This window comes from Montipora capricornis, chromosome 14, assembly GCF_036669925.1.
Source record: "Montipora capricornis isolate CH-2021 chromosome 14, ASM3666992v2, whole genome shotgun sequence".
NCBI classification, from domain to species: domain Eukaryota; kingdom Metazoa; phylum Cnidaria; class Anthozoa; order Scleractinia; family Acroporidae; genus Montipora; species Montipora capricornis.
The window spans coordinates 31,997,575-32,009,594 of NC_090896.1; the positions used below are offsets into that span (position 1 = coordinate 31,997,575).

General features: G+C 39.6%; 2 protein-coding genes across 3 annotated transcripts in view; both read left to right on the forward strand.

The window, feature by feature from the left end:
- The window catches only part of LOC138032607 (solute carrier family 22 member 3-like), an 11,577-nt gene extending 8,962 nt beyond the window's left edge, over positions 1 to 2,615 (forward strand). The window contains exons 7-8 of one of the 2 annotated variants that reach the window (XR_011128415.1): positions 1,405 to 1,572; positions 1,750 to 2,615. Coding sequence is in view for 1 of the 2 variants with exons in the window: in XM_068880315.1 (XP_068736416.1) it covers positions 1,405 to 1,454 (50 nt within the window). In the remaining variant the exon portion in view is untranslated. Of the gene's footprint in view, positions 1 to 1,404; positions 1,588 to 1,749 lie in introns of those variants that run through there. The other variant, XM_068880315.1, reaches the window with a different exon arrangement.
- A 6,087-nt stretch (positions 2,616 to 8,702) lies between these two features.
- Positions 8,703 to 12,020, forward strand: part of LOC138032551 (bifunctional heparan sulfate N-deacetylase/N-sulfotransferase 4-like) — a 28,672-nt gene continuing 25,354 nt past the window's right edge. The window contains exon 1 of the mRNA XM_068880259.1: positions 8,703 to 9,048. Coding sequence (XP_068736360.1) covers positions 8,925 to 9,048 — 124 coding nt within the window. The 5' untranslated portion in view covers positions 8,703 to 8,924. The remainder of the gene's footprint in view (positions 9,049 to 12,020) is intronic.

The following is a 12,020-nucleotide window of genomic DNA, read 5'->3' on the forward strand; positions in this document are numbered from 1 at the left end:
TAAAGCACTTGCTCCGACGGCGCAAAAAACGTACCAGACCGGTTCTTACAAAAAGAAAGAAAATAACAAAGTCGATTAAGAAAGGGAACTACAAAACCAAGGTCGAAAATGATACAAACAGCTACGAAGTAACAGAAACGTACCTCATATCGCTTTACAATTGTTAACCTCAACCTAGAACAACCGACGATCGAACGACGAACTCAACACAAACTCAACTGAACGCTAAAAACGAAGAGCAAACTATCTATATACGTAATGAACTAAGAGGTTCAGGTATGAACAAAGACAACTCTAGAAAAAGGGACAGAACAAAAAACGACGTGACCTAAGCACAAAATGAAAAAAGGGGGTAAATTTTGAGCATTTCGCTGTGACAGGTGATCTTGTTCCAGTTTCCCATTTACCACGCGCAAGAGGTCAAGTCTCATACCAAGAGTGCTTAATCCTAATCATGGTTCTTGTGCGCAAGAAAATGTATCAATTAATCTGAATCTAAGGCAGCGGGCTTTGGAGGAAAGAATGGCTACTATGTCCTGCAATAGACCTTTTCGGCTTGTACATTTTGTTTTCCCGATACAGATCATGTGATAATACTCAGGAGGCTTGGTTATTTGTTTTGTTCATTAAAAAGAGTGCATGCAGGCATTTCATGCTCGCATGCCCTCATTTTAATGAACAAAACAAAAGACCAAATCCCCTGAGTATTATCACATGATCTATATTGGGAAAACAAAATGTACATGCCGAAAAGGTCTATTTGCAATTTTCAAAGGGGCAGTTATGTCCAGACGTGCACGTAATAAGAGGTATGGCGATTTTAGTAAGCGTCGTGAAGTGTCCTCTCACTTCAACATCACTCTTGGCTAGGAATGCAGACAATTTCAAAGTTCTTAACAGTGTTTTAGAGCGGTTTTCAATTGAGTGTCGAAAGTAATTAGCGAATTGCATTGGTTTTGTATTACTTCACTCGGTGATTGGTTCAAAGTTCTTGCGCCACTTTTTCAACCAATCACTGAGAAGTGAAAGCAAAACCAATCGTGGCTCGCGCGTGCACATTTTCCTGCGCTTTCTGTCGGCTGCGTGTAATTAGTTCGAGTTTTGGTTGGTTTACTGGATTGTCTCTGTCCTTTTTGGATGACCAAAGTAATTACTTTGGTTTTGGTTTTACGACACTCGATTGAAAATCGCTCTAAGGGATTGATACTCTTTAATAATTTGTCTTCTTTTTAAGTTTGAATGCCATTCATCCATCTATTCATTCATTCATTCATTCATTCATTCATTCATTCATTCATTCATTCATTCATTCATTCATTCATTCATTCATTCATTCATTCGTTCATTCATTCCTGTATCCATTCGTTTTATTCACTCATTCATTCATTTTATCTTTTGCTGCAGAAAAGGAGCATGCGATGGTGGACTTCAGGGGAAAAGAGCAAGCAGCTTGATGTTTCACGGAAGACCAACAGGGCTCTAATTCACTCTTGCATGGTTTAAGTGAAGATGGCTTACGTTTTATCCACAATTTTTTTACAAATTGTGGTTTTTATTCGGTGAAAATAAAGAGTGAGTAGGCGATCAGCCTTTTAATGTCTGGATGTGATACGGTTATGGAGGACGGCCACGTTTTTAAGAGTTCCTGAATGTCAGTGGTCCGATTTCTTAGCCCTCCAACTTAAACATGCCCATAACAAAATACTAAATATGCAAACAGCATCTTTAATATACTTTGTTCATATGCAGAAAAGCAACAAAAAGTGCCTGGACAGCTCTTTTTCCAGTAGTCCAACTACCGTCGATACGAAGAAACCTAAATGGCAGTCGCAACAAGCGTAGATGACGCACTTTCTCGGATTTCTTATTCAATAAGCAATTTAAGAGAGAGATTAGAGACCGAGATGGAAGAACTAACTGCACACTGACATGAATTGTTTTCGACGCGAAAAAGGAAAATGTGATGATTTGAGTAGAAAGGTTAGGGGAATGGACAAGTCCTAGGAAGAAGCTTAGGCAAGAATAGGCGACCTAACTGAAGATCTTCAATCCCATAAGAAGGTCAGAGAATTAAAACAGTGTGAGAGTGAAGCGCTCCTAAGTCAACTGCAGGAGACCGACTCGATTCCTAGCACGGAGAGAGAAACTCTTACTCAGTTAGGAAACTACACACATCGTGAGAACTTGAAGTGCATGAACATATGTGAAGAGCTCACTACTGTTTTCTTCAGGTAACGTTCAGTTCTCAAAACACAATCATGGATCGAATCACAGAAAAGGAGTGATGGTTCTTTCCAACCGCCCTAGATATACCTAAAAGTGAAGAAGTGTATAAAATACAAGCAAGGAAGAGCCATTACCTTGAACGTTAATTAAATTAGAGGATCAAACCCTTGTCTCGTCAATACAAGTTGAGTTTTTTTCGAAATCAAAACAAAATTCAGGCTCTTGCTGACTTTGCAGGGAACAATTTGATAATTGGTGGAGACTTCACTTGCTTGTTAACTCCAAAATACAGAAAAAGTGTCAAAGTTATTCCAATTAAGTATCCGTACTCAAAATTTCACTCTTACAGATATTTAGCGTCATATTAACCCAGATACCACATCTTTCACGTCGAGAGACAAGTCCCTCACATTCCAGACTAGACTTTTCCTTAATTACAACAGGTTTACCCAAACTCACAATGGAATGTGAAATCATTCACACTCTCGTCTCCGATCATTCCTCAGTAATGAGCCAACGGAGAAAAGCTTGTCCGTGGTTGTGGAAGTTTACGATGCAAGCCTACTGGAAGATAGTGAGTATGTAGAGCGCATACTAGCGAGAAAATATTCCCAGTCTCCAAGAAAAGTGTAAGGATGTAGACAATATGGGGCCTTGGACCAAAATGAGACGTTATAGAAATCGAAATTAAAGCCTTCACACTTAAGTACTCGAAGAGAAAAAATATAGGTTGGAAAGAAATGCGGAAAAGTACCTTCCGTAAACAACGTGAATAAGTATCTAGCCGTACAGAAACCAGAATGAATTATTAGACAAGCTCCAAAGAGAGTTAGAGGCACGATTTTACGAAGCAAGGTAAAGTAGTATGAAAATGGTGAAAAAAACGATAAATATGTTCTTAATATCTAGAAAGTTGTCAAGTGCATGACAAAGAAACCGTTATACAATCCAGTCAGAATTCTTGAAAAAAAGCGGAAACTTCTACAAAGAGCTAGGGCGTTTACATTTGAATGGAAAATCGGGTTGGAATGGAACGCTCGTAATGGTTCAGTTTTTTTTTAGTAATAGTTTGTTGTCACCGCTCACTGAAGAACAAGCTATTAATTGAGAAGGCTCGATCAGTGAACAAGAATGCTCCCAATGACTTGGCCTTAATTCAGAGTAGGGAGTCAGACAAGGTTTCCCGGCCTTTCTTCGCAGGGATGGTTTTCGTTTTCGCTCGCTATCAAACAAAATTTGGAAATTGAAGGTATCAAAGTAGGATGACGAGTAAAGATAAGTCATTATGCTGATGATATTGCTGTTTTCCTCAACAATCTCTTAACACTCTTTCGCCGGAAAGTTTGAACGATGCTCAGATCTGAAAATAAATCCTACAAAGTCAGAGGCCATGAGGCTTGGTAAGCGGTGAAAAGTATGGAAGACACCCCGTTCAATGCCAAATGGCCAAGAGATTATCTCTCTAGATCTGCACTTGGGATGAATTTTTCAACTAGTAAAACAATCTGCGACAAACTCAACTTTTACGATAAGCTAGATGTTTTAGAGAATGATATTAAATAAGTGGAAGAAACGAAGAACGGATTGATTTCTCCTTATTCAACAAAGCATGCGCAATTGGATTCATCGCTTTAGCTTAAATGAGAGGACTGCAATAGCAAATGAGGTCCGCTGCCTCTTTAGCAGGCTACGCTTTTCTTGCAAGGAGCAATTGCACCGGGAACTGACATGAACAATATCGAGTTAGAGTTTTCCTGTAGGGCGCTCGAGTACTGGTTGAGTTTAAAAACACACACGCGGATTATAAACCTTTGCAAAGTAAGTGATTATCTGGAACAACACAAGAAAATGGTATTTTCCCCGGGGGAGGGAGGGGGGGTATGGGTATGTGCCGCTGGCCTCTCAGAGCCCCTACGCCTTTATAGTCTATTTTATGGCCAAATTTTTCCAATCTTGGTTTGATAAAGGAATTTTTACTCCAAACGATCCTCTTGACTCCAAAATATCGATTTCCTTACGTATGCACAATTCAGGTTAAAGCACAAAAAAATACAAACCAATTTGTTTAAATTACTTGTGTTATGTACCGTTTAATCAACGCCATTCCAAAGACATAATATAAAGGGTACGTCAGACGAACAAACTTCTCCGGAGGGCAACTTGTACAACGAAATTAAGGGACAGTAAAGGGCATTCATAAAATTCTCTAAGGGGCCGATCAGTGACATGAGCCAGGCCAGCCCAGCTCAACCGGGCTGGTCGGGTTTGCTGGAATGAGTTTCAGCCCGGTATTACATGAGGTGAGCCAGCCCGGCTTGGGTTAAATATAGGATATTCGTGTGAAAAAAGATAACAACAACATGAAGTGGAAAGACGTTTTCCTCGCTAAATTTTTATTAAAATTCACCATTCTACAATTTAAAGAAGCCTTAAGGTTTGCTATCTTATAAATCTTTTATTTTAACATTTAAAAAAAACGACTATTCCGTAAGCCATTTTGCTCTAAAGTAGAGTAAAGTGGTTAGAAATCGTTGGCCCGGCTAACCAGGCTGTTCTGGTGAACGCGGTTACGTGGCAATATCTCAGCCCGGTTAGCCAGAATCCCTGATTCGTAATGCCGGGATCTCGGTTAAGCGGACTGAGATTTTTCCATGTAAACGCAAACTTGATTTTTGGTGTTTTTTTCCGGCGTGCCAGGATCTCGGCTAAACGAGCCAGGCGCATAACCAGGCCAGCCCGGCTCATATAATCGGCCCCTAACAATGGGATTACCTACCGCTGACCAAATTTCCAACCATTGTCTCTGACTGAAGAAACCGAACTCAGTGGCTATGTTCCAATACGAGGTACTGCGCATGACATAGTTTTCACAAAAAGCAAAATGGTTAAGCTGAATTGATCATTCTCTTCCCAGAGGCCGCAATTCTTTCGGTCAGCACCAAGAATAACGACCTATGGATGGTTCCGAAACAGGGATCACGGACTTTCGGCTCGTTTGCGCAACCTCAGAAATTTGAAACAATTAGTAGATATAAACGGTTACGAAAATAGACCCGTATTTATGAACCAGCCAGACGTCGTTATTCTTGATGCTGACCGAAAGAATCGCGGTCTCTGGTGACGAGAATGGCCCAAGGTGGGAAGCTACGATATTGGTTATTTATGCCAGGAAACATCACAAAATCTGGTGCATATGCTCTATTCTTGTCCGGTCAAAATTCTGGGATGCCTTCAGAGTGTGGTACGAAGCAAAAACACCTTTTAAAATAGAATTGTCTGCTCTCCGTCTTGTCTGGAATCATTGCGCAGGACTAACCTTGATAAACTAACTAATCACCTGTTAATAATCGCGAAATATTACATCTTTCTTCTTCGCAGTGAAAAACAAGGCTGACATTGAAAAACAAGGTTTTTTTGACAATGACTCACCCGATTTTTATTTTGACAAATTGAAACCTTTATTTGAGGCAGATTTCGTTTCGATCGTTAGCAATATACGTATTTGCTTTTGTATTAAGCAATCACCTACTGTTTCACGCGACCATTATGGTAACGTTTTATGTATTGGTACTTAAATATAAGTGTGGGAATAGTAGTAGTATTTTGACAATTGGCTCCACTGAGTAATATGAGTTGTGTTAGCGTCGGAAAGTTACTTTAGTAAGACTGTACTGTAAGCAATGCAACTGAATGTAATTATGTATTGTTTAAAAGCATGCGAACCTTGTCCTCCTCGGTGACGTTTGGATAATAAAATTTGATGTTCAGGAGAGACCCAGCACGGAAACTTATATGATAGGTTCAATCCCTTCGACTATATCAAACCTAACTCATTACATATAGAAAGGAAGAGAAAAATCTGATGAATAGGTGGGAATCGAGGTCACCTCCTCTTGAAAGTTTGTTTTCTCACCTAGTGCTAAGATTCTCAGTACAAAAAGGTAGAAGATTCTCTGACCAGAAATATCTTAGTGCTAAGAACTAGTGTAACTTATGCCTTGAAAACTGAATACAGGAGACATATGACATTGGAAAGATCTCAGAGTGTTATAAGTTTTTCCGTTATTGCAAAGATGTATTTTGAAAACCTCCTCGCAACTCAATCAAACCGTAATGGGCTTACTTGTAAACTGACCTTAATTTTGAATACGCTCTGAAATGGTGTAAAAGGACTGAGATATTTCGAGGCTTATCAGTACTATTTTTTTCCAGTGGTTTTGAAGATAATAAACCTCCAAATAACATGGAGTCTAGATCTGTTGTAGACGGGTGTGTGCGAAATAAAGACGATCAAAAACTCGTAAAACGAAGACCCCCCTAGAAAAAATAATTTAGTAAACTGCAAATGGCAAAAACATTATTTATGTTGAATTCCGGCAGTTGTTTTTACTGACTGGTGAATCATTTCAGGTGAACTACCGCAGTCTTTTGGGCATGCCGTTTTCGACAAACGGTCTGCTTGTGTGGAAAACTAAAACAGTTCGTTAGTTGACATTAAGTTACTAAACCGGCCACAGGCGACGTTTTTGAGCCTCTGATTAGCGTTTTATAGGAGCCAGCAGAGGACATTTCGCATGCCAGGACAGTGAACTCTCCCATATTTTCAAACTAATTGTCTCTAGTATATAGTAAAAAAAATACTTTAAAATATAACTTTGTCAAGACAAGCTAAAGCTGAGGAAAACAGTTCACTTTAGGTTGGCGTCCGTGTCTCAAAAATGTCGCGTGCTTAAGCTCCCTGCACCGGAAATAGGGGCGGGCCATGCGCCCCAAGGGAAATTCTTCGGTGTCACTGAAGGCCTACTCTGGGAATAATACTCGTTGCGCCTTTCTTGTTTATTTGGCTAGGAAGCTACTTTTCAGACTTTTCAAGTGGCTTATCGTGGTTTCGGAATTGGCTTACGACCAATAGACCAAATCGGCTAACTTACCTAATTCTGTTTTCCGCTTCAGTTAAAATTGTTTGTTTAATGATCTAACTTCCACTGAGTCTTCCTTAGGTCATTAGTAGGACGTTCTCCTTCTTTAAGAGAACACTCGCCGACGTATATATTTTTTCCGTGTAAACCAGAAACAATATTTGATTCAATCTTTCTTTATTTCAACCGGGGTTAAAAAAAAATTGTCATCTCCTTCATAACATTATATAAAATTCAGGCGATATCGACACCGGTGAAGCCAAGAGAGTGCTCAACAGTGAAGGAGCAGTATATCGATAGAATGGCTACTCAATCTAAGTACATATGGATTTTAATAGCCATTATACCGATAAAATATTGTATACAACGTTTCTTTTGAGACGCTAGCCCAGACGGTCAAGTCGGAATGGCTCCAGGGCGGTGAAGTGACAGTTATACGTTGATTGGTGGTTTAGCTTGGGGTAAGATTTAGCACAACTCGTGCCACTCTAAGCGACACGACTCGACATCTTGCTCAAGCACAGCAAGAATTTGACACACACTACTGTACTGAATTCGATCGCTATGCTATAAATGAATTTTTTTCTTGGAGAATGGCGCTTTGCACAGAAGAAAGATCAGCATGCAGTGCCTCAGTCAAATTCAATTTCATCGACAACCCGAAAAGAAAAAAAACCACTGAACTCTTCTTCATTTCTGACACAGTCCAAAAACTCAAAGCTTAATTAAGTGTACCCTTCATAGGTCAAGGGCTTCATCTCTGTCTTGTTCCGAATTCGCTATTGGTTGATGAATTGAGATACTTCCTATAGCACAGGTATTTTGTGCCGGTACAATTCAAAAGTTCAAATGAAGGCGGTGACCCAGTGAGAAGTTGACACCCACAAAACCGGAAGCTATTTATCCAAATTTGTAATCATTAAGGATGTTTTCTTGAAGACCTTTTAACAACGTTTTTGATCAGTTTTCTACATGCTCGATTCACACATTTTGTAAGGCTGCGTGAAGTACAGTAGTAATATGAAATATAAAAGAGTTACTGGTCAGTTTTAAAGTGATGGTACTGAGGCAAATAAACGTTTTGGGAGCTCCTATATTAGCTACACATCTTGGACAAATGAGACCACCCCTCCCCCCAAAATCAGTGATGGGAAAATGGGTCGTTTTGGCCTTCCCGCGGCTTCATCCTTGATTTGGGGGGAAGGGGGCATTTCTGTTCCATTTTATTCTGTCCAAGATTGTAGCTATTAGCTCCGTAGCGTGTTTGTCTTCTGAAGGTCCTTTTTCGTTTGAGTGCTGTCTTCTCTCCGAAAACAAGTTACATTCCATTACGGAATTTCACTCAAGTCAGTTCATTCACAATCCAACATATGATTTGTTGCATATCTGTCACAATCACAGTGACTGCAAAGAGTTTACTTGTAATGAAATACAGTACTAATTTTTGGCCAATGAAAATTGACCAAGAAACACAATCGTTTGTCAGCTGATGCGTGACACACGACGGCGTTACATATTTCCCCGCCCCAGTCAATTTCTGAGTCGATTATGTGTAACTCGACAGCCAGTGCACAGTGTTCATTGAAAGACTGCAGAACACACTAGACTAAGTTATACTTGACTGACTGTTGTCGGTTAAAATTGTAATATCATCGAGTCTGGAAACGTGAAGGAATCAATGAAAGATTTTGATCTTCACAACGGGATACCTTGACAAGAATTATCATGACAGAAGCGTTGTCGGAACGGGAAGTGTTTATGTTTTAAAGCAGTGATGCGATGCGAGTCTTTGCACGGGCAAAAAGATTTCGATTTTCTCGGAACTTATGCCTGGTTTTAATTCCTATCGGCTGGCTCACGGGTTTTATTACTTTGTTCCTGTACAATGAGCCTGACACTGCTGGTAAGTTGTCATTCGTTGTTTGCGCGCGAGCGCTGTGAAAGCGCATGTTTTTGAAATGACAACTCCACAGGCATGCAGCGAGCAAATGTTGGAATTACGTGGTATGCTGTATAAATTAACCATTGGAGACGTAAAAATATCAGTGTTAATTCAGGGACGTGTTGTAAGCAAAACGCTGAATTTTAAATTTTATTTAAAGGCAACCGGTTGAATTTAATTCTGCGAACAAGAAGCCAATGATATGTGACTCGAAACTCCCAGTGGAGCGAAGTATATTTTTCTCGTCATTCATTTTGTGCTAATGTTACTTTTGCCTCTAGACAATCTTTGGGAGACAAAATGCCCAGAAAGATAGGATGGATAATGAAATAACGGGACGTAATTAGTAATTCGGTGCCTCTGCAACAGAATTTGTCTTCGACCACAAGACGTCACCATAGTTGTCTTTCCGATTAACGCTGGCAGATTGTACTTAAGTAGCTTACTTTCAATTTGGGGTAGATTACATGCCATGTGCTGCTTTTACTTTTCATTTTGTTTTCTTTATAACCCCGCAAAGAGCAACAGTTGAGATTAAACGAAAATAATGCTCACAAGAATTCTTCGCTTATCTTTCTGGCGACTGGAGTCGTTTCGTTTTTTGCAAAGTTCGCCACGAAGCTTTCAGAGCATTACATAAATTTCGTTAACCGAGGCGTGTTGTACGTTGCATTTCTTGGTTTATGTAAATCACTGATATTTTACTTTAGGAAGTCATTTTTCGGCAAAGATGGTTTTTACATCAAGATAACGAAGCTGCGTGCGCTCTTTGTAGGAGCCAAAACGTTAAGAACTCAAACCAGTCGTTGAAGAGTATTTGCAATCATTTTAGGAGCTTGCCAGGTGTTTTGATAATTATGACTTGGTCGGCATCTTCTGTCGACTGTGTTCCTACCCTGAAATTTACATGATTCGGGTTTTTTAGAATATTGGATCTCAAGACTGAAGGCTCATTTTTATTTCAAACATACCATTCAGTCTTTTGGCATTTAATATATTTGTTCGCGGTCTTTTTAACAACAATGTAAATTATACACAGTCGACGACAAATACCATGTGAAAGAAATTTGACGCGAATTTGAAAAATCACGCGATTCAATTATTTGTAGTCTAAGAAAGCAATAATTTAAAAAATAAGGGCTTGGGCTCATTCCTTCAGCACGCTTCCAGGATGCGAACATTGTGTAATGAAACATGATTTCGAATGCATATTTTTTTTAGCACTAATGCACGTGTTGATAAAATGAACATTAGTTTATTATCTTTCGAAAACATCTTGCGCTGCGGAAAAGCAATCGCTTTTGATGACCACAACAGTTTCCAAGTTTCGATCCACGCCACACCAAAAGCAGCAACATCCTATTTTCATAGAGCATTTTGTTTTAATTTAGGAAAGACAATTAAAATGATCCTTTACGATAACTTGATAAGACAATTGCAAAGAGTTGTGATAACGTAGTCTGCGCCTAAAGCTGATTGAAACGATTGGCCTAACCGAAGCTTTCCTAAAATATTACTACGTAAAAGTTTACTTCGGAATGAAAAGTTTTTAGTGGGATCGTTCTTTGCCAAGAAGATTACTTGATATGGAAAGCTTAAAGAAACTGTAGAAATACATTTCTCTTCTGATATTTTCATTATTTTCGTAATTATCGTTTGTGGTTTTTGGTAGGACAAAATCGCTACATTCGTTTTTCAATTTATGTATTTTCAATAGGTGGTGTCGACAATTACATTTATTGAAATCCGGTCACTGGGCAAAATTCCTCCTGGATCGATATATAATTTTATTTTTTGGAGCTAAAAATGGGTCAATATTGGGTTTCACTGCTTCAAGAAAAGACTGTTCCAAGATTTCCGCATAGGTTTGATAAGTTTCTTGCAAGTAGGTCTGTCCTTGGTCTGGTGTGGGTAATCAGTACACCAGTGGGCCGGTTGTAGAAGAATAATTGTAGAAACCCTGGTGTATTGACTATCCATGCTGCCGATACAGAGAGAAGGAGGTAGGATGCCAGCATCAGTGGCTATGTGGATACTAGGGGTGCCAATGTTCCTCAAAACAGCAACTTGACTCAACTTGTCTTTGACGCTTCTGAATTCAATTCCAATTTTTTGTGGTCTCTGCCTTCAGACATTTTGCTTTGAATGGTGAAGTGAGGGAGAGGGTGTTTGCAATAGGTTACATTGGTTGCACTTGTAAAGATTTCAAGAGAACTCAAAGATTAAGGCTGCATGGAGGGAATTTCATAAAGGGACTGATTTCATATCTTTTCAATATTGGCGGGGAATAGCCTGCACACATGCTCCATGAGTCAAATGGCATTTACTCAACACATATTTGGTGCATCCTGTTTGTTGACGGATGTGCTGGACAGACAAATGGCTGGCTTCCAGCTGGTTAATTGGACGTTTTCCATCAAATTTGTGACTTAAATAGTGAGAAGAATGTTGATGATGAAAACTGAGCATTCAAACGTCGGACCGTGTCTTTCCTGGAGGAATGAGCTGTCAACTGAAAAGTACTTTGGCCCTGTTTAGTTTTGTTGTTGTTTTTAGCATTGTCCATTAACGCCACAACTCGTAACTTTTTGTTAGAACACCCACTCGTTTTATACGTCAATCGTTTAGTGCTTTTCTTTCACCAAACCGCCGGAAATCTTGAACCTAAAGGGAAGTGTTTTCATCTGACTCCATGCTTTCTTGGGTTAATCATATTCAGAGTAAAACTTTGGGAGGATGATGGGATCGTGCATCCATGCCGCTAGGGAGTAAGGACATCCTTTTTTATCCGAAAACTTTAAGGCCCGAGTTTTCCGCACTCTTACCGCGCAAGAGAAAAAATTTCGGGGGCAGAAGTGTGAGTCGCACGGCTAGAATGCAAAACATAACCCTTCGGAGATTTTTCTTTCTGGCGGGAACGCTTAATGGGCAAG